Source organism: Marmota monax, unplaced genomic scaffold (genome assembly GCF_021218885.2).
Source record: "Marmota monax isolate L192 unplaced genomic scaffold, Marmota_monax_Labrador192_F-V1.1 WCK01_AAM20220418_F8-fsc00020, whole genome shotgun sequence".
Taxonomy (NCBI): domain Eukaryota; kingdom Metazoa; phylum Chordata; class Mammalia; order Rodentia; family Sciuridae; genus Marmota; species Marmota monax.
This window is the reverse complement of record NW_026692912.1, coordinates 20,415,434-20,433,091: the sequence shown is the minus strand read 5'-3', so window position 1 is coordinate 20,433,091 and position 17,658 is coordinate 20,415,434. Positions and strand designations below refer to the sequence as shown.

General features: G+C 53.7%; 2 protein-coding genes across 3 annotated transcripts in view; one reads left to right on the top strand and one right to left on the bottom strand.

Moving 5' to 3' along the window:
* The window catches only part of Eng (endoglin), a 31,720-nt gene extending 30,843 nt beyond the window's left edge, over window positions 1–877 (top strand). The window contains exon 16 of the mRNA XM_046451281.2: window positions 71–877. Coding sequence (XP_046307237.1) covers window positions 71–195 — 125 coding nt within the window. The 3' untranslated portion in view covers window positions 196–877. The remainder of the gene's footprint in view (window positions 1–70) is intronic.
* A 581-nt stretch (window positions 878–1,458) lies between these two features.
* Window positions 1,459–17,454, bottom strand: Fpgs (folylpolyglutamate synthase). 2 transcript variants are annotated; one of them, XM_046451284.2, is made up of 15 exons: window positions 17,084–17,454; window positions 7,929–8,057; window positions 7,781–7,834; window positions 7,633–7,697; window positions 6,083–6,197; window positions 5,900–5,977; window positions 5,710–5,771; window positions 5,508–5,610; window positions 5,124–5,201; window positions 4,723–4,870; window positions 4,542–4,631; window positions 3,665–3,815; window positions 3,494–3,569; window positions 2,747–2,813; window positions 1,459–2,303 (listed from the first exon to the last, which is right to left on the bottom strand). In XM_046451284.2, the coding sequence occupies exons 1-15, from the start codon at window positions 17,204–17,206 to the stop codon at window positions 1,894–1,896; spliced, it is 1,749 nt and encodes a 582-aa protein (XP_046307240.1). In that variant the 5' UTR covers window positions 17,207–17,454; the 3' UTR covers window positions 1,459–1,893. The 2 variants fall into 2 exon arrangements, with proteins under 2 accessions (XP_046307240.1, XP_046307239.1); XM_046451283.2 differs by lacking the exon at window positions 17,084–17,454 and adding an exon at window positions 9,190–9,342.
* Between the last annotated feature and the right edge of the window lie 204 nt (window positions 17,455–17,658).

Sequence of the window (17,658 nt, the reverse complement as noted above, 5' to 3'; positions counted from 1 at the left end):
CCGGCAAAGCCTCAGAGGGAGTGGGGAGCCCTGGCCGGGGCCCTGACCTCCGCCCCTGCCCCGCCCCCAGGTCCCCCCAGCAAGCGGGAGCCCGTGGTGGCGGTGGCTGCCCCGGCCTCCTCTGAGAGCAGCAGCACCAACCACAGCATCGGGAGCACCCAGAGCACCCCCTGCTCCACCAGCAGCATGGCGTAGCCCCCAGCCCGGAACCCTGGGCGCCCCCTGCCGGAGAGACTGAGCAGCCACCAGCTGGGAACCACTGGCCACCAACTCTCCCCAGGACCCCAGTGCCTCCACTCAACTGAGGACGGAGCATGCTCTCTGCACCGGCCCTGCCCGCCCCCCTCTCAGGGGCCTGCTGCCAGCGGGGGCACCGACTTGGAACACCATGGGGTCCCCCCACCCCATCCCACAGAACCTCCAAACCCAGGGGCTCTGCGACACAGCTGCCCAGGACCACAGAGGACGAGATCACCGCCTCATTCGTCCACACTGCTGACGGAAACTCCAGTCCCAGCCATTTAACCTGGCTGCTGCGCCGGCGAACTGTGCTGGGGCCCAGCCGCCCAGGCCAACAGCACCTCCACCAGGGGAAGGAAAAGGGGTCCACCCCAAGGCCACCTTGACCTGGTGCCCGTGGCCTCCACACCTGAACTGGTACAACTTTGGTGGGGGAAACAGAAGCCAAGAGGCGCCCGGTCTGAGAGTCCAGAGGGCAGCAAGAATAGTGGGGTGAGGGAGCCTAGCTCCCCCCACCACTGCCACATGGTGACCCCCTCCCGGCCACTGGACAGGCAGCAGGTGGAGAGTGGCCAGGCTGCTTGTCCTGGGCTCACCCCTGTATATTTACCATCAATAAATCAGACATGAAACCCGTGCTGGGCTGGGCTGGGCAAAGGGGAGGGGCCTCTGGAACAACGAGGAGTGGGCAGCGTAGAGCAGTGCTGCCCACTAGGATTAGGATGGCCTGGCATGGTGGCAAATGTGGCGTCTTGAGCAGTAGCAGGTGGCCAGGGCACAGCAGGTTTGATTGAAAGTCCCCTCTGCCACTCACTTGGTGGCACAGCCTTGGGATCGAGGCTTCGAGAAACCAAACACCAGGAGGTGCCATGCCACTTGCTCTGGGTTCAGGACACAAGCCCCCGACAACTCTGGGCTCTAACCCTGGATCCGCTGCTTACCGGCTGTGTGACTGTGGGCAGCTCCCCTAGCTTCTTGGAGCCAGCCAGTCCCTCATCAACAAACCGAGTACGCCTCCTAGTTCACATGGTCTTCACAAGGGCTACAAAGCAGTACCTGGCATGTGGCCCGTGAATGTCAGTCCAGGCTTCTCACAGACAGGCCACCTGAGGCTCAGAGGCAGAGAACTTAGGCCACTGACCCTGGGCTCCCTCTACACAATCTGGTTCCTACAGCAGCTACAGCCCCAGCCCCCTGGCATCTGATGAAGGAACAAGGTTTTTCCATTAAAAAAAAATTGACAGGCTTTAATTCACTCCAGCCATGCTCTTTCCCAGGGTGCCCAAGGCAGGGGTTCTCTCCTTCTCAAGAGGCCCTGGGAGAAGGAAAGATAGTGCCTAGCCCCAAGCAGAACCCTAAGCATGGCCAGGCAACTCACTCCATGAGCTGAGTCTGAGCCAGGAGGCAGGTTGGGTGGCAGGGAAATGGGCTGAGCTGCAGGCCTCCTACAACCGTTGGGGCCCTGGAAGCCCTGCTGTCCTGGCTGCAAGCAAGGTACAGGACCCCAGGGACAGGACATTCCCACTCCAACACCCACAGCCTGGGTTAGTCTCCGAATCAGGAAAGCAGAAATCAAAAGGCACCTGGTGTAAGTTCGTGGTGCTAAGCCGGGGCAGGTGTGGGAGGCTCCCACCCGCAACCCCACCACCTTGGCTACTGGGACAAGGAGGGCTCCAGCAGCTTCAGGACACCGCCCACAAGGTGCAGGCTGCCCGTGACCAGCACGTGGATCGCAGTAGCCTCGCGGAGCACACTGGCCCCGTTGCTTGCCGTGGGGTGGGCAAGGAGGCCCCTCGGGAGGCTGGGTGGCTGGAAGACGGGGTCCCGGCCTTGGCTGATCCACTGCAAGGCGTGGGAGATGCAGCTGAAGACCAGGGAGCTGGAGCTGCAGGGCTGCAGGCCGCGTGGGGCCAGCCGCAGGGGTGCCGGGCCGCCAGGCTCCAGGCTGGAGGGCCGCCAGAGGTCACGGCCGGCCTGCTCCTCATCCAGGCAGCTCCAGTGCTGCTGGTGTTCGAGGCAGCGGAGCAGCACCTGGTCCAACGTCACTGTGAAGTTCTGCTGGTCTGTGGGGTACAGAGCCAGGCATGTCAGTGAAGGGGACAGGGACGGGGAGCGGGGAATGAGACAGAAGAAAGGGGCAGGTATGCGGTGTGCACCTCAGTTTAGCATCAGGCTCAGTACACGGCACATCAACAGACTCTGCTGGTGGCCCCCACAGCAGACACGTGAGGAGGCGGAGGCTCGGGCCATTTCAACAACTTGCCTGAGGCCTGGGAGCCAGCCAGAGGCTCCCGCCCACTAAGCTCAGTCTCTCCCTGGGCCTCACCACCCTCCTGGGCAATGGATGTCTGGGAGGCCTGGTTAAAAAATACAGATTCCAGAACTCTCCCCAGCTTGACGCAGGGCCTGGGATCTGCACTTTTTACAACAGTATTTCAAACTATTTAAAAACATAATGCCCCTAACCCCCTGCCCACCATCAGGGACCACATCTTTCCCCTCTCACCTGCATTGTCTGTGGATGCCACCTCTGTCAGGTTGGGGCAGAAGACAGCATAGTCAAACTGGCAGGGCTTGAAGACCAAGGGAAAGACATGGTGTCACACTCCTGAGGGGACATCACCCACCCTGACCTCACATGCCACCCAAGCTCTCTCAAGGCACTGCCCCTCCCTGTACTAGAGTGACACTGCAGAAGCCCAGCCATGGCACCAGCCCTCTCCCCTCTGCTTCCAGGTACCTGTCTGGCCTCTGCGTTGGTGACAAGAGTACCACCTACTGCGCAGATGGGGGAGAGAGGATTGGGCAGAAACTTGCTTAAGGTCGCCCAGCTAGGGAGCAGGCCCCAAATCCAGAGGAAAGAGCAAGGTTCCTGGGTCTGTGAAATGGGAGATGATCCCTAACAGCCACTTCAGCCCTGATATGCTGGGGTCCCCAAACACAGGCGGTATCTTAGTGGCAACCCCATTTCATGGAGAGGCAAGTTGAGGCTCAGGAAAATGCCACTTCTTGTCCAGGGTCACATGCCAGTGACTAATGGGGCATGGCATGTGAGTGCAGAGCCTGCACCTTTAACCACCACATGGCCCTCCCTGAACCCTGGCCGAGTCCGAGTCCCCGGAGCGCCTCGCGTTTGCACTTGACCCTCAGTACAATTCAGGGGAAAGGGAACGGAGCTGAGGAGGTCCAGGTTCCCACAGCAGGGAGAACCAGGGCTGCTGGGCTGCCGGCCACCCCCCACCTGGCCCCTCACCTGCAGCAGCTTCAGTAGGGCTGCAGGGTCCCTGTCGCCAGTGGAGTTGAAGAGCAAGACCCGCACCTCAGGCCCACTGCACCAGGGGAAAGGAACCAGACCAGGGTCAGAACAGCACCTCCAGTCCCTTCTTTGTGGCCCTGCCCAAGGCCCCGCCCCTGCCGTCCTCACCGGCTGGGCCTCTCACTGCGCTGCAGGGCCTGGCGAAACCAACGCACGCAGGCCTGCACACTGCTGGTGGTGTGTGCCCCGTCCAGGTACCAGGTGAGGGGCCCTCGCCGCAGCACTTGCGTCCGGCCTGGCCACTCAGTGTCCCGAAGCCCTGGTAGAGGCAGGCAGTGCTCGGGATCCTCTCCTACCCTAGTCCTCAGCTCTGCGCGAACTCCAAGCACACTGTCCCCACAAGCTGCCACTGCTAAGGGGCATCAACCCAAGAGCTTCTTACGGGTGCTAGTTGTTGGGTTTGAGGCTTAGCCTGCCTCACCTGGTGGAACCTTCCAGGCCACCCTGAGAAGGGGCTGCCACCATACACTAGCTCCACCTGACAGCTGGAGAGCCCTGAGCTCTCAGTGCCAGGGCTGGGCTAGGCTGTGGTCCGAGATCTGTTCCAGCACTGTCACTAACCCCTGACAGCCAGCTGGGCACAGTGGGTATGCTGAAACCATCTGTTGTAGGGGTGTGACAGCATGAGCGCATAGGCGCTGAGGGCTTCTGGGAGGACAAGAAGCAGAGGGCCTGATGATGACAATGACAGGGACAGTAGCTACCACTGGCTGGGCACTTTTCCCACATCTTCCAGGCCCTGGGCTCAACACCTTACTGATGTCACCTCAGCAAATCCTCACAACAGGCCTAGCCGTGGGTCCTGTCATCGTCATTTGGCAGATGGGAAACTGGGGCTCAGACAGATTCGTGAACTCAAGGTCAGAGAGATACAGACCCTTAGGCACCCTCTCAAAGTGACCTCCCAAACAGGAAGCCAAAAGAGACATCTGAAGGGGCACAAAGACGCGTGGTGGTCCTGGCTAGGCAGGAAGGTCCGACTCACCGTGCCGCATGTGGGATGTGGGCTGGAACACAGGTGCCAGGGGCAGCGGCCATGGCACACTTGGCCTGGACACCTTCAGCTTCCTGACGTCTGTGGAATGTGTGAGGCCCACCATGCTCAGGACCCTCAGAGGCAGGCTCCCATGACTGCCCCCCACCTGCCCACTCGCCAGGCCACTCACCCTGGTGGTCCCGCCACTGCAGCCAGCAGTGCGCCAGCTGCAAAGCCAAGGCCGCGTTGGACCGCTGGTGCTCTCCCTCCAGGCCCAGGGTCAGTGGCCGCCCCCTTTCCTCCAGGGCTTCCAGTGGAGGGCACAGGTAGAGAGGACACTGCACGGAGATGGGCGGCAGGTGGTCAGCAGAGTTGCCACCACCACCTTGAGCAGAAAGCCCTCCCATGCCCATCTATCAGAGCCCACAGGGCCCTGCTCCAGAACCCAGAGATGTTCCAGGGGACAGCAGCTGCAGGGCTGGGCAGCTCCCACACTGCAGGGACAAGCACGCTGAGGTCCCCAGGAGAAAGAGCCTCTCCAGCCAGCCCAGACCCTCCCTGCCCACCGCCGCCCCATCCAGTCCCACTCACTGAGATCTGCTGGGCTCGATCCCTCAGCACAGCCAGGGGACCCTCTGGCTGGAGCACGGTGAAGGCAGGGACGCCATGCTGCATGGGCCAGGAAGAGTGAGATGGGCGGCCAGGGTCCTCCACCCTTCCCTCTCTGGCCCCCACAGATCTGGGTCTGAACCGCCACTCAGCCTCTCGTCCCTTGTGTTTCAATGGGGAGACTGAGGCCAGAGAAGGGCACAACCTGCTCCACACTGTGAAGGCAGGACAAGAACCCAGACCCTGCTCATGGCCAGGACCTTGTCCTGAGTCAGGACACAAAGGCCTGTCCCAGCCCCACTCCTCTGAACCTGGGGCCAGGGCCAGGCCCCCATGTACTTCCCTGCCCCCAGCCTGCCTGATCACCTTAAATATGCCCCCTTTCTGCCATGCAATCTTCTCCACTGTGTCCCCCAGAAGGCTGGTGTGGTCGATGCCGAGAGAGGACACTCCACACACCACAGGTTTCCTGCAGAAGATAAAAAGGTCAGGACGCTCCACCCTGAGCCACTGGGCAGCAGAAGGCCTGGTTCCTAGGCCCACTCAAGTCCATAGGCGCTGCCTTCACCTGATGATGTTGGTGCAGTCGTAAGCCCCGCCGATGCCCACCTCCACCACTGCCAGGTCCACCTGCAGAAAACCAGATGGCAATGGCAGGAGTAGCAGGTACACCGATGTCATCTAGAACCAGGAGTCCCAGCCTACTGAGGTCCTGTCCCCAATGCCTCAGATCCAGTGTTCTGGGAGTGGGCACACACCTTCTCTTGGAGAAAGACGTGGAAGGCCATGAGCGTGAGGAAGCGGAAGTAGGCGGGCATGGAGACACAGCTGCCATCCTGTGGCACAGAATCGCATTAGGGCCCGGGCCCCTACAGCCCCTGCTCTGGGATGATGGGGTCTTAGAATGTGCAGCACCCCCTACCCCACCCTGGCATGGGCACCTTGGTCTTCTCCAGCTGGTGATAGAGGTGCCAGAAGTGCTTGGTGAAGAGCTCAGGGCTGATGGGCTGCCCGTTGATGCGGATCCGCTCACGCACCTGCACCAGGTGGGGAGAGCTGCCGGGAGACGGGTCATCGGGATTCCCTTTCCAAGCCCCAGGGCCTTCCCCTGCCCTGCAGTCAAACTTGTCTTTGGAAAGACACACCTGACCAAGTCACTCCCCTGCTGAATATCCTCCCAAGGCTCCTGATGCCCTCAAGAGAGACCCAGCTCCTCGCACATCCTCTCAGGCCCTGCAGAGACTGATGTCCTGGTCTCTAGGCCTCACCTCTCACTGCCCCTGGGCTTCTCCCTGTGCCCCACTCCCTCTGGGCTGTTTTTGTCCCTCCAGCCACCATCTTCCCCTTTCTATCTCCAGGCCCTTGCACTGCACTCCCCACATCATGACCTGGCCCACCCTACATCACAGGTCTCAAGTAAGACACCCCCTTCAGAGGGAGGGAAAGGCCCCTCACTCTCATCATGGTCTAGCCTGTTCTGAGGGCTCCAAAAATCCCCTGCTCTCCCCATCACACACCAATCAGTCACTCTGCTAACACATGTCTGTCTTTCTGCCCTCAAGGACAAGGCCCATTCTTTCGTGTTTATGCCACATCTCTGGGTGGCCACAAAGACACATGGATCCAAGCCAAAAGTTAGGGCTTCTACCCAAAAATATTATTTTAGAAGACAGATCATTGCCTTATATGTAAGTGTCACATAACAACATTTTGGCCAACGGATGGAACACATAATCCTGTAAGATTACATCACGTAGTGATATCACATCTTAGTTGTGTAAGAACTGTTATGGCTTGGATCTGGAGTGTCCCCCCAAAAGCTAAGGTGTTGAAAACATGGTGCCCAGAACAGCAAGGTTCAGAAGTAGGGCTTTTAGGTAATGATAAAATCATGAGGGCTCTGACCTCATCAGTAGATTAATCCATTTACTGGATTAATCCACTGATAGGTGAATGGACTACTGGAAGGCAGGACCTAGTTGGAAGAAGTATATCAAGGGGTGTGCCTGGAGGGGTCTATCTTCTTCCTGCTCTTTCTCTCTCTCAGCTTCCTGGCTTCCAAGAGCTGACAGCTTTCCTACGCCTCACCCTTCTACCATGATGTTCTCCCTCGCTCAGGCCCAGAGCAATGAAGTTAGATGACTGTGAACTAAACCTTGAGTGAAAATAAACTTTTCCTTCTCTCAGTTGTTCTTGTCAGGTATTTTGGTCATACTGATGGAACACTGACTAACATAAGTCTACCCGTGATGTTTGTGCAACAAAACTGCCTAATGACATACTTCTCAGCACATCACTAAATGATGTGGCTGGATTTGAATTGCCAAATACCCTCTCATACTGAGCCCTTCTCTCCATTTCTTTTTTCCTTTCCGCCCCCACCCTCCCTCACTGTGGCATTGAGGATTGAATCCAGGGCCTTGCAGCTGACCTCACTCTGGTTCCACAGTCCCCCAGAGAGCTAGGAGACACAACCCTCCCAACTCAGTACCTAAAGAATCCTGTCTTCAGGCCATAATTCCGGAGGATATGTTCAGTGAAGGCACAGGTGGAGCCCTGGAAAGAAAAGGTGTTACGTGGACAGGCCCTACTCCACCAGCCTACCAAGTGGACACTGACCCATGGGTCCTGCCCCTCACCTTCCCCTTGGTCCCAGTGACATGTATGATATTCAGTTGGTCCAAGTCCTCCACCTGGAACAGAGAGATGAGGTCCCCACCTCAGCCACGGCATTCTCAGATTGGGGGTGGGGGTGTCAAGAGTAGTCAGAGGCTTTTCCTTCATTACCTGCAACCCACTCCGTGCCAGGTACACCTCCATGGCTTCCAGCTGTGTCTGTGGGTCACCCCGTTCACGCTTCACCTGCTCCAGGTAGCTGGCATTGGTCTGCAGGGTGTTGAGCATGCGCACGGCATCCTGGTAACCACAGTCCCCAGGTAGCAGATTAAGGTTCACTAAGGGTTCTTAGGGACACAGGCACCCAGCATACCAGTGACCAAGCCAGGGTACCAAGTCAGCCCTTCTGCCCCAGCCTATAGGTTAAGCAATGGGGAGAGAGCAGTGGCATCTTTCCAACTCTGGCAAAGATGGGAGCTTGCGGCAGTTCAACCCCACCCAGGGAGTGCCAGGCAGAGAGGGCGGCAAGACTAACGGAACCAGCTTTGCTTCCTGCTCTGGCTCCCAGGACCTTATCCACTGGGTCTTCACCCTCATACTTGGCCCTCATGAGGCTTGGCCCTCATTCCCTCCACCACCACACTGGCTCCTACTAGGCTCAGGCCAGAACCACATGCTAGGATCTTAGAATTCTGGAACTCCTGGAGGAGTTAGATTCTACATCTAATCCTGGGGACTCTGGGGTTCCACATTCTGACCCAGAGCACAGCTGCCTGAAGCAACCAGGTGGAGAAGAGCAGGGTCTTCCATCAGAAGGGCCAGGTAGATCCCACCTCTGGAGAAGCCACAGGGCATGGGGAGTAGGGGTGCTGTTTATTTCCCCTCAGGCCTCAGATCCGTGACTCTTGCCCTCGAGGCTTCGTGGGTAGGATGGAGGCCTCATTCCCCTCAAACCAGTGCCACCAGCCTGCCTGGCCTCAGGTTCTGGTCTCTGGTCACCAGGTCCTGGCACAGCACCCGCACATGTTTTCTGTGTTCCTGATTCTTGGGCCCTCCACGGCCCCTGATTCCTGCTCGCCCACCATTCCAGGCCCTTGGGTCCCTAATTTTCTGAATCCCGGAGACAGCGCCCCCATACTCCCGAATTCCGTCCCCCAGCGCCCCCAGCACTGATGGCGCAGACTCGGGGGGTGCTGTTATTCCTGAGACCAATTGTGCCTCTGGATCTCGATCTTATCACCAACGTCCCTTCCCTCTCTACCGCGGGACACTAACAGCCTAAGAATTCCCAAATCCGGGGACCAGAGCCCAACTTCCTGTTCCCTGTCCCCGCCCCCGGAGTCCCCCGTCCCAAGCTGCCGGTTTCCCCAAAGCTGGCGGAGTCCGGCCCACGTGTCACTGCGCCACCGCCCCCCGCCGGCCCCCCAGCTACCTGATACTCCATGCCGGGCTCCTGCGGCGCAGGCCGCGCGCTCAACTCCCGCCGCGCCGCGCCCTCGGGCGTTGCACCACGCGCAGGCACAGCTGCCAGGGACAGAGCCGCGCGCAGGTGGCTCCGCGCCCACCACATAGTCCCGGTGCGCGGGAGAGCTAGGCCGGGCGGGAAACGCCCGCCCCGCCCTGACGCGCCCCTGCCCTCGGCCAATCAGCGCCGCCCAAGACCTCCTCTGCACCAATAGGAATCGGCGCCTTCCCCTGAGCCGTCCTGGAGGGGGGGCAGGACCCCGAGCGCCCGGCAGCTCCGAGTGCTTCCGAGGCGCTCTCCCCTCGCGGCCTTTCGTTTAAAGGGATATGCACTCCTTTAGTCACCACCCTCCTTAGGACCCTGCCGCACGTCCCAAAATAGTCAGTCCCTGTCAGCAGCCCTCAGCCCCTGCTCCCGGCCCGGATCGAGTGACAGAGCTGGCGGACACCTTGTGGAGGTCACCGAATTCCGATCCCGAAAAGCCCCGACTCGGGGCAGGCACCGGGGATGCGACCTCTGGCCTCGGGAATGTGACAATCAAAGCCCGGGCTTCTACCCTCTCGGAGCCCCTAACCGACCCTGAGGGGCTTGGGAAGGCTTCCTGGAGGAAGCGACGTCCCAGCTGAAGCCTATGGGGTGTGGGGAGAGACTGCCAGGCAAAGAGGGGAGCCGTGTGTGAAAAGCAAAGATCAAAGAGAAAACTGGGCGCTTTCACCTGGCTGCTCCCAGTACCGGGACGCCGGATTTACTGCGGAGTCTCAGCGCCATAAAGAATTTGGATTAAATTTGATGGCATTAAAATGGTTTTATGGAGGAAGGACATGATCGGATTGTACTTGGGAAGCGCCCTGGGGCTGTGTTACTGTATGGAGAATGGATTTGAGGGGCATGGGGGAGGGGGTTAAGCTGTAATGAGGAGGCTCCCCATTTGTGCTAGCATGAAAAAGTGTCTTGGTGAGGTCCTTATGACAGCTGAGGCTCAGAAAGGGAGAGGGGGTGCTGCACTAGGGAAAATCCCTGGATAAAAGGCCATCCTTCAAATTACTGATGGGATCTCCTCGGTACCGCTGTCCTCTCTCCCTCTTTCCTGCATTGGGGTAAATATTTATCAGAAACTGATTTGAAATAAGCAAGTGATATTGGGGAAGAGTCCATCATTAGCTGGACTTCTGCTCTTGGCACACTGCTGGCACCCCCAGGTCTCTGTGGAGAGAGGTGCTTTCCTATCTTAGTTTCCTTCTTGTTTAATCATTGAAACTTTATACATATACATGCATATTATTTAGTAGTTGTATAAACATAATAAGATTTAAGCGCTTTTCTTTTGCTTATCTGTCCCCCAAACAGACACTTCCTTCTTGAGTAATCCCAACTGACAGCCAAGCATGTGCATCCCATAATTTTCTATGCTCTTGAAATCACAAACACACTAGATATTTTTAGGACCTTGATGCAATATTTTGATTCCTCTTAATTTTCTTATTCAACAATAATCTTATAGGGAATCTTCTAGACATGTATTGGACCAGAACGTGCTCTAAACACCATGGACCCAATTGCTCATTCCATCCTCAGATCAACCCTATAACACAAATCCTAGCATCTTCATCATCCTTGCTACACAGGTGAGGAAACAGAGGCACAAGAAGTATAGTCACTTGCTCAAGTGACAAAATCAAGATTTGAATTCTGGCCCCAGGCTTCCAAGGACCAGAAATTATTCTCAGTCTCTATACCTCTCTCCCCTGCCTCTCTGGGGACACTGCAAGTTCAGTGTCTTTAATGGCTGTCTGGCCTTCCTAGGAGCACCCGCAACTTGGCCGAGGAGAGCATTCCCTCTGTGGTCGGGGCTTTGAAGCTATGGCTAGGCATCTGCATCCAGACACTTTTTTCCCTAAGAGTCAGATTGCATGGAATGGGAGTGTTGGGTCCAGGATGTTTGCATTGCTTTCCCCCAATGTAGGAACCTGCATCCCACCAGCTGTGTGTGAGGAGGATCCCAGGCCACTGGGTGGAGAGCAACCTCATGGTTTCCCTGTATTTCCCTGGCTGTAATGAACTTGAGCATCTTTTGATGTGTCTATTTCAGTAAATGGCCTCACTCATCTTTGGCCCTTTTTCCTTTTTATTTTTTTTTATTTTTATTTTTTTTTTTTATATTTATTTTTTAGGCAGACACAACATCTTTGTTTGTATGTGGTGCTGAGGATCGAACCCGGGCTGCACGCATGCCAGGCGAGCGCGCTACCGCTTGAGCCACATCCCCAACCCTCCTTTTTATTTTTTTAATTTTAATTTTTTTTTTTTAGTTGTTGATGGACCTTTATGTTGTATTCATATGTGGTGCTGAGAATTGAAACCAATGCCTCACACATACCAGGCAAGTGCGTTACCACTGAGCCACAGCCCCTGGCCCTTTTTTCCAACATCTGTCAATTATAAAAACATTTACTGGATCCAACATAGTAAAGAACACCTGTAATCCCAGCAATCCCAGGGATTTTGAGGCAGAAGAATAGCAAGTCAAGGTCAGTCTCAAGCAACATAATGAGATCCTATCTCAAAACAAACAAACAAACAAAATATATAAGGGTCCTGATTGTAGCTCAGTGATAGAGCACTTGTCTAACATGTGTGCTGGGTTCAATCCTTAGTACAGCAAAAACTAAATGAATAAGTAAGTAAAATCACAGATATTAGTGTCAGTTCTGTCCTCTGTAAGGCAAGTATTTTTTGTAGAACTACAAAGTCTGAAGGAGGTGACATTGAACCTTTAGACCATTCCTCCAAGAATGAGATGCTAGGAACAGATGTCCTCTTCTGTGGCAAGGTAGAAGTTCCCCCTTGTCAACATTCCTTCATTCCTTTCCTTTTTCTTTTCTTTCTTTCTTTCTTTCTTTTTTAGGGATTGAACACAGGGGTACTATACCACTGAGCCACATCCTCAGCCCTTTAAAAAATTAAAAAAAATTTTTTTTAGTTGTAAATGGACACTATACCTTTATTTTATTTATTTATTTTTATGTGATGCTGAGTATCAAATCCAGTGCCTATGTGTTTAGGCAAGCACTTTACCACTGAACTACAACCCCAGCCCACTTTTTTTTATTTTTTATTTATTTTTTAATTTTTTTATCGCTTGTCTAGCACTGAGGCTTATCTCCAACTTGCAATCCTCCTGCCTCAGCCTCCCAAGTCACTGAGATTACAGGTGCACAGCATCATACCCTCTCTACATTCCCAACTCTGATGTTCAATTTCTTTTCCCTCTGCCTTGAGCAAAGTCTGGATCAGGGCTTCTCTAGAGCAGGTGAATTTACAGAGCCAATGATTTGACTCCTTGAGCTACAGATCTCAGCCCTGCTTGGAAACAAGTAGACATAGGGGACAAGAAACAGCACTGAAAATTCTAGAGATCCAAACTGATCATCCCAGTTTTTCAGGGAAATTAAGTGAAGGCCAAGGCCTTGGGCAGGTAGGTCGCCTGTCCTGTGAACCCCTGTATCCCATAGTTTCTGAGAATGAGTTTCAGAGTGATGCTTGGAATTTTGTTTGTGCCGTACTGGGGATTGAACCTTGGGTTTTAATTTTGAGACAGTGCCTTGATAAGTTGCCCAGGCTGGCCTCAAACTTGTGATCCTCCTACCTCAGCCTCCCAAGTTGCTGGGATTATAGGTGTGCACCACTTGCCCAGCAATGCTGAGAAACATTCAAGTGTCAAAATTTAAGGGTGAGAAGTGGAGTAGAATGGATTTCTATTCTTTTCCTTATTAACTTTTTATTTTGTATTTCAGTTCTAATAATTTTGCAGTATAACACATCATATCAAACAAAGTTCCAGAAAGGTGTACAAAAGAAAAACGCCTCCTCCCCAGGAGCCCAAGTGCTTGCATCCTGATTCCTTCCCCAAAAGCAATCAGTTATCAGTCTTGTGATCTTTCCAGAGATATTTTATGCATTTACAAGCAATTAAAAATATGTTAATTTTCCTTTTATGCTCATATATAGCATCAGGCTATGTATAGGTGAGTCTGCACTGTACTTATTCCATAACACCCCCCCTTTTTTTTTGGTATCAGGAATTGAACCTGGGGAACTTAATTACTGAGCTACATCCCCAGCCCATTTTAGTTGTTGATGGATCTTTATTTATATTTGGTGCTGAGAATTGAACCCAGTGCCTCACACATGCCAGGCAAGTGCTCTACCTCTGAGCCACAGTCCAGCCCCCCAGCCCATTTTTATTTTTCAGTTTGAGACAGTCTCATAAATTCCTTAGGGCCTTGCAAAATTGCTGAGGCTGGCCTTGAACTTGTGATCCTCCTGATCTGCTGGGAATACAAGTGTGGGCTACTATGCTCGGCCCATAACCCCTTTTTCCCCTTCCTTTCATGGTGCTGGGATCATGCTAGGCAAGTGCTCTCTTGCTGAGCTACATCCCTAGCCCTCTACAACCCTTATCCAGGACCTCATTTTTTTTTTTTTTGGTAGTTAGGGTACAAGGGGTTGAACTCAGGGGCACTCAACCACTGAGTCACATTTCATTTAGAGACAGGGTCTCACTGAGTTGACTGAGTTGCTCAGTGCCTTGTGTTGCTGAGGCTAACTTCTGCCTCAGCCTCCTGCGCTGCTGGGATTAGAGGCACACATCACCACACCTGGGGAGGGTCTCATTGTGAACTGTGTTAGTATACAAGAGCTACCTCGCTGACTGATTTGTGTTTCTGAAGCCACCAGTTTTCCATGGTGTGGAAATACTATTGCATGTCCTGCTGGTCCCCCATGAGTGGATGCTCAGGTTATTTTCAATGTTTTGCCATCAAGGGTTCAGCACATAACTTTACCCTCATTGTTTCTTGCAACCAAAGGATCAGTTCCAAGAAGCTGGGTCAAAGGTTATTGTACTTGACATTTCTATACACAGTGCCACATTATCCTCTTGAGAGTGGTGTGCCCCTCTGGCAGGGTACAAGCCAGCAGTTTCCTCACATCCTATTGACACAGACTGTGCTTACCAATGGAATGGTAAGGAGGGGTGGTACCAGGGACGGAACCAGGGATGCTTAACCACTCGGCCACATCCCCAGCCCTTTTTATTTTTTATTTAGAGACAGGGTCTTGCTAAATTGCTGAGGCTGGCTTTGAACTTTTGATCCTCCTGCCTCAGCCTCCCAAGCCTCTGGGATTACAGGCGTGTGCCACTGTGCCACTGCACTGTGCCCCAGTTCATTTTTGAGACAGGATCTCACTAAACTACCCAGGGTGGCCTTGAACTTGCAATCCATTGCCTCAGCCTCCCAAGTAGACGAGATTATAGACACGTGCCACATGCCTGGCTTCTTTGTAACTTTTGGATTTTGAACTATGTGGTGGTATTGCCATTTCAAAATAAACTTTAAAAGAGTGTTATCGCTTGCCTAGCATGCGTGAGGCACTAGGTTCGATTCTCAGCACCACATACAAATAAATAAAATAAAGGTCCATCAACAACTAAAAAAACAAAAAAGAAGAAGAATGTCATGAGCAGGGCATGGTGGCACATGCCTGTAATTCCAGCAATTTGGGATCAGGCTGGGCAATTTAGCTAGACCCTGCCTAAAAAAAAAAAAAGGGGGTGGGGGTGGTGGCTGGGGTTGTGGCTCAGCAGTATAGCACTCACCTAGCACATGCGAGGTGCTGCGTTTGATCCTCAGCACCACATAAAAATAAATAAATAAGATATTGTATCAAACTACAACTAAAAAAATAATATTTAAAGAAAGGCTGGGGAGTTAGCTCAGTGGTCAAGAGCCCCCTGGACTTACTTCCCATAATGCAAAAAAAAAAAAAAAAAAAAAAAAAGAGAAAAAAGAAAGAAAGAAAAAAAAAAAAACATGAAAAGTGTAATGAATTATGATTTAAAAATGTTGGAGCCTGGTAACATAGTTCAGTGGTAGAGCACGTGTCTAGCATATGCAAGGCATTGGGTTCAATCCCCAACAACAACAAAACAAAACATTGTTCATAGAGCAAGCCTAGTGATAACTAGTATGGATATTACTGTTTAAAATAATTATAATTTGGGGATGGGGATGTGGCTCAAGCGGTAGCACGCTCGCCTGACATGCGTGCGGCCCGGGTTCGATCCTCAGCACCACATACAAACAAAGATGTTGTGTCCACTGATAACTAAAAAATAAACATTAAAATTCTCTCTCTCTCTCCCTCTCTCTTTAAAAAAATAAAATAAAATAATTATGATTTAGGAAACAGCCGGGAAGTATTCTCTAAAAGCTGACAGTGATTAGCTCTGGGTAGTAAGACTAGAGATGACTACTTTTTTTTGTGCTCCCTTTGTCCAAGTACCAAAAAAAAAACAAACCATCTCTCAGGTCTCCTCCATGCCAGGTGCTAAACCTTAGCACAACACCCCCATTTTATAGGTGAGGAAACAAAACCAGAGAGGAATCACCTGCTAAAATCACAGCTGGCAAGTGGCAGAGCAAAGATTCAGCTTAAATCCAGCTCTGGTTGATTTTGGTGGGTCCTGATCCCAGTCCTCTAATCAAGCTGGGGCTCCCTGGCTACTGTTATTTATTTATTTTTTAAGATTTCTTTTTTAGTTGTAGATGGACACAATACATTTATTTATTTTTTTATGTGGTGCTGAGGATTGCACCCAGTGTCTCAAGCATGCGAGGCAAGCGACCCACCACTGAGCCACCACCCCAACCCCTCCCTGGCTACTGTTTTTAATTTGAGTTCTCTCTGGATTGCACTGGGCTGAGACTGTCAAACCCATCAATTCATTTAATCCTCATGCTGTCTCTTGGGAAGGGTGTATTCTGAGATCCATTTCTCAGGGCAGACAAAAAGGGCCTAATAGCAAGAGTGGCTTAGTCACTTAGAGAATCTGTAAATCAGGCCCCAAGCTCCACCCCCAGGTCAATCCTGGTCCCTGCTCCCATCTGGCCTGTGCCTTGGAAGGTGACTAGGGTCACCTGTCAAAAGGGTCTTGAGCTGGCTTTTACTTGAGGGAGACCCCTGGCTGGTGAGAAGCCCCAGGAAACACCACTGCTTCCAAGCCCCCGGGTGCATCCTCAGTTCTCCCTTCCTGGCTGAGGGAGGCAGAGCCCTAGAGCCAAGAATGATCCATCATGTGTCCCTGGGTGTCAGTTCACCTCTCCTCTACAGTGAGGAGGTATGGATGGCCGCAGATGGCTCCACTCCCAAACCCTGGCCATCTGGGCTGCCCCTCCTCCACTGCCCCTTTGGGGGATGCTGGGTGAGCCCCAACACTGCAGTTCACAGCCAGAGCTTCACTTTGGGTTGCAGCCCTGAGAGGAAACAGGTGCTCTCTCACCGGTCCCCTCCTACCCAGGAGAAAGAGGCTGGGTGAGCTGTCTGGTGTCAGGATATGAATTCTGACCTCCCCTGGGAGGCCCCCGAAGCCCAGCCTGAGCTTCCAGCTGAGCAGAAAGTCCAAGGGTGGCTGTCCAGCTCCCATCCCAGGCGCCTCGTCTCAGAGCCCCAGACCCCCATGTGTCAAGCCATCCCCACCTCCAAGGACTGCACTGAGGCTGGATAAGGAGGCACAGAGCCCAGAGAACAGCGCCAGGGCTGTGCCCTTGGGCCCAGCAAAGTCCAGTAATCTCCAAATGGCCTGACCTCCTCGTCAAAAAGCACAGGAAATAATGGCCCCACTCTCCAGAAACCTTTCCCTCAAGTTTCCCCAAGCACATTTTAGCTGTCCCCACTGTCCAGCCAAGGCCCCCCGCCCCCCGCCTGCAGTTGTTGAACCCCTGAGCGATATTTACACCCACCATCCACGGGAGGCACGCCAGCAAGGGGAGGTGCCTTGCCCAGGTCACTGCTCGCCTACCTGGAAGGAGGCAGTTTTGACTGCTGAAGGACCCCCAGATGGGCTCTGCCACTCCATGCTCACTTCCCACCAGAACTTCTCAGCCATCGGCCAAGACACAGGCAGGAACCTGGCACCTGTCATCCCTTGGTTTCCTGCTCTCCTCCCAGAGTGGGGGGTACTCACAGGTATAAGCCCTCTGCCAGGCCACCCCCGCAGGGCGGCAGCAGGGACTGTGAGCCCAGCTAAGCCAGAGGGGAGGGCAAGCTGGGAGACTCTCAAGGCCTCCCCTGTCCTGATGGGCCTGGGACAGAAGTTCTGGCCTTTCCAGCCTGCAGGGAGGGGTTCCTGCCCTGATCCTGGAATCAGTCCAGGGACATCCCAGCAGGGACTGGCTGGTTTCCTGACTGCAGAATCTCAGTTAAATAACAACTGGGCAGAGGTTAAAGGTGAGCAGCAGGAGGAGGGGAGGTGGGTGGGGAGAGATGAGGGCGGGAAGGTTGGTCTATCTGGGAGACCTCCAGACCTTGGCGTGGAGCTGGGCTCTGTCCTGCCTCTCTTCCTTGTCACAGCTCACCTCCTCTTTGTGAGGGCCC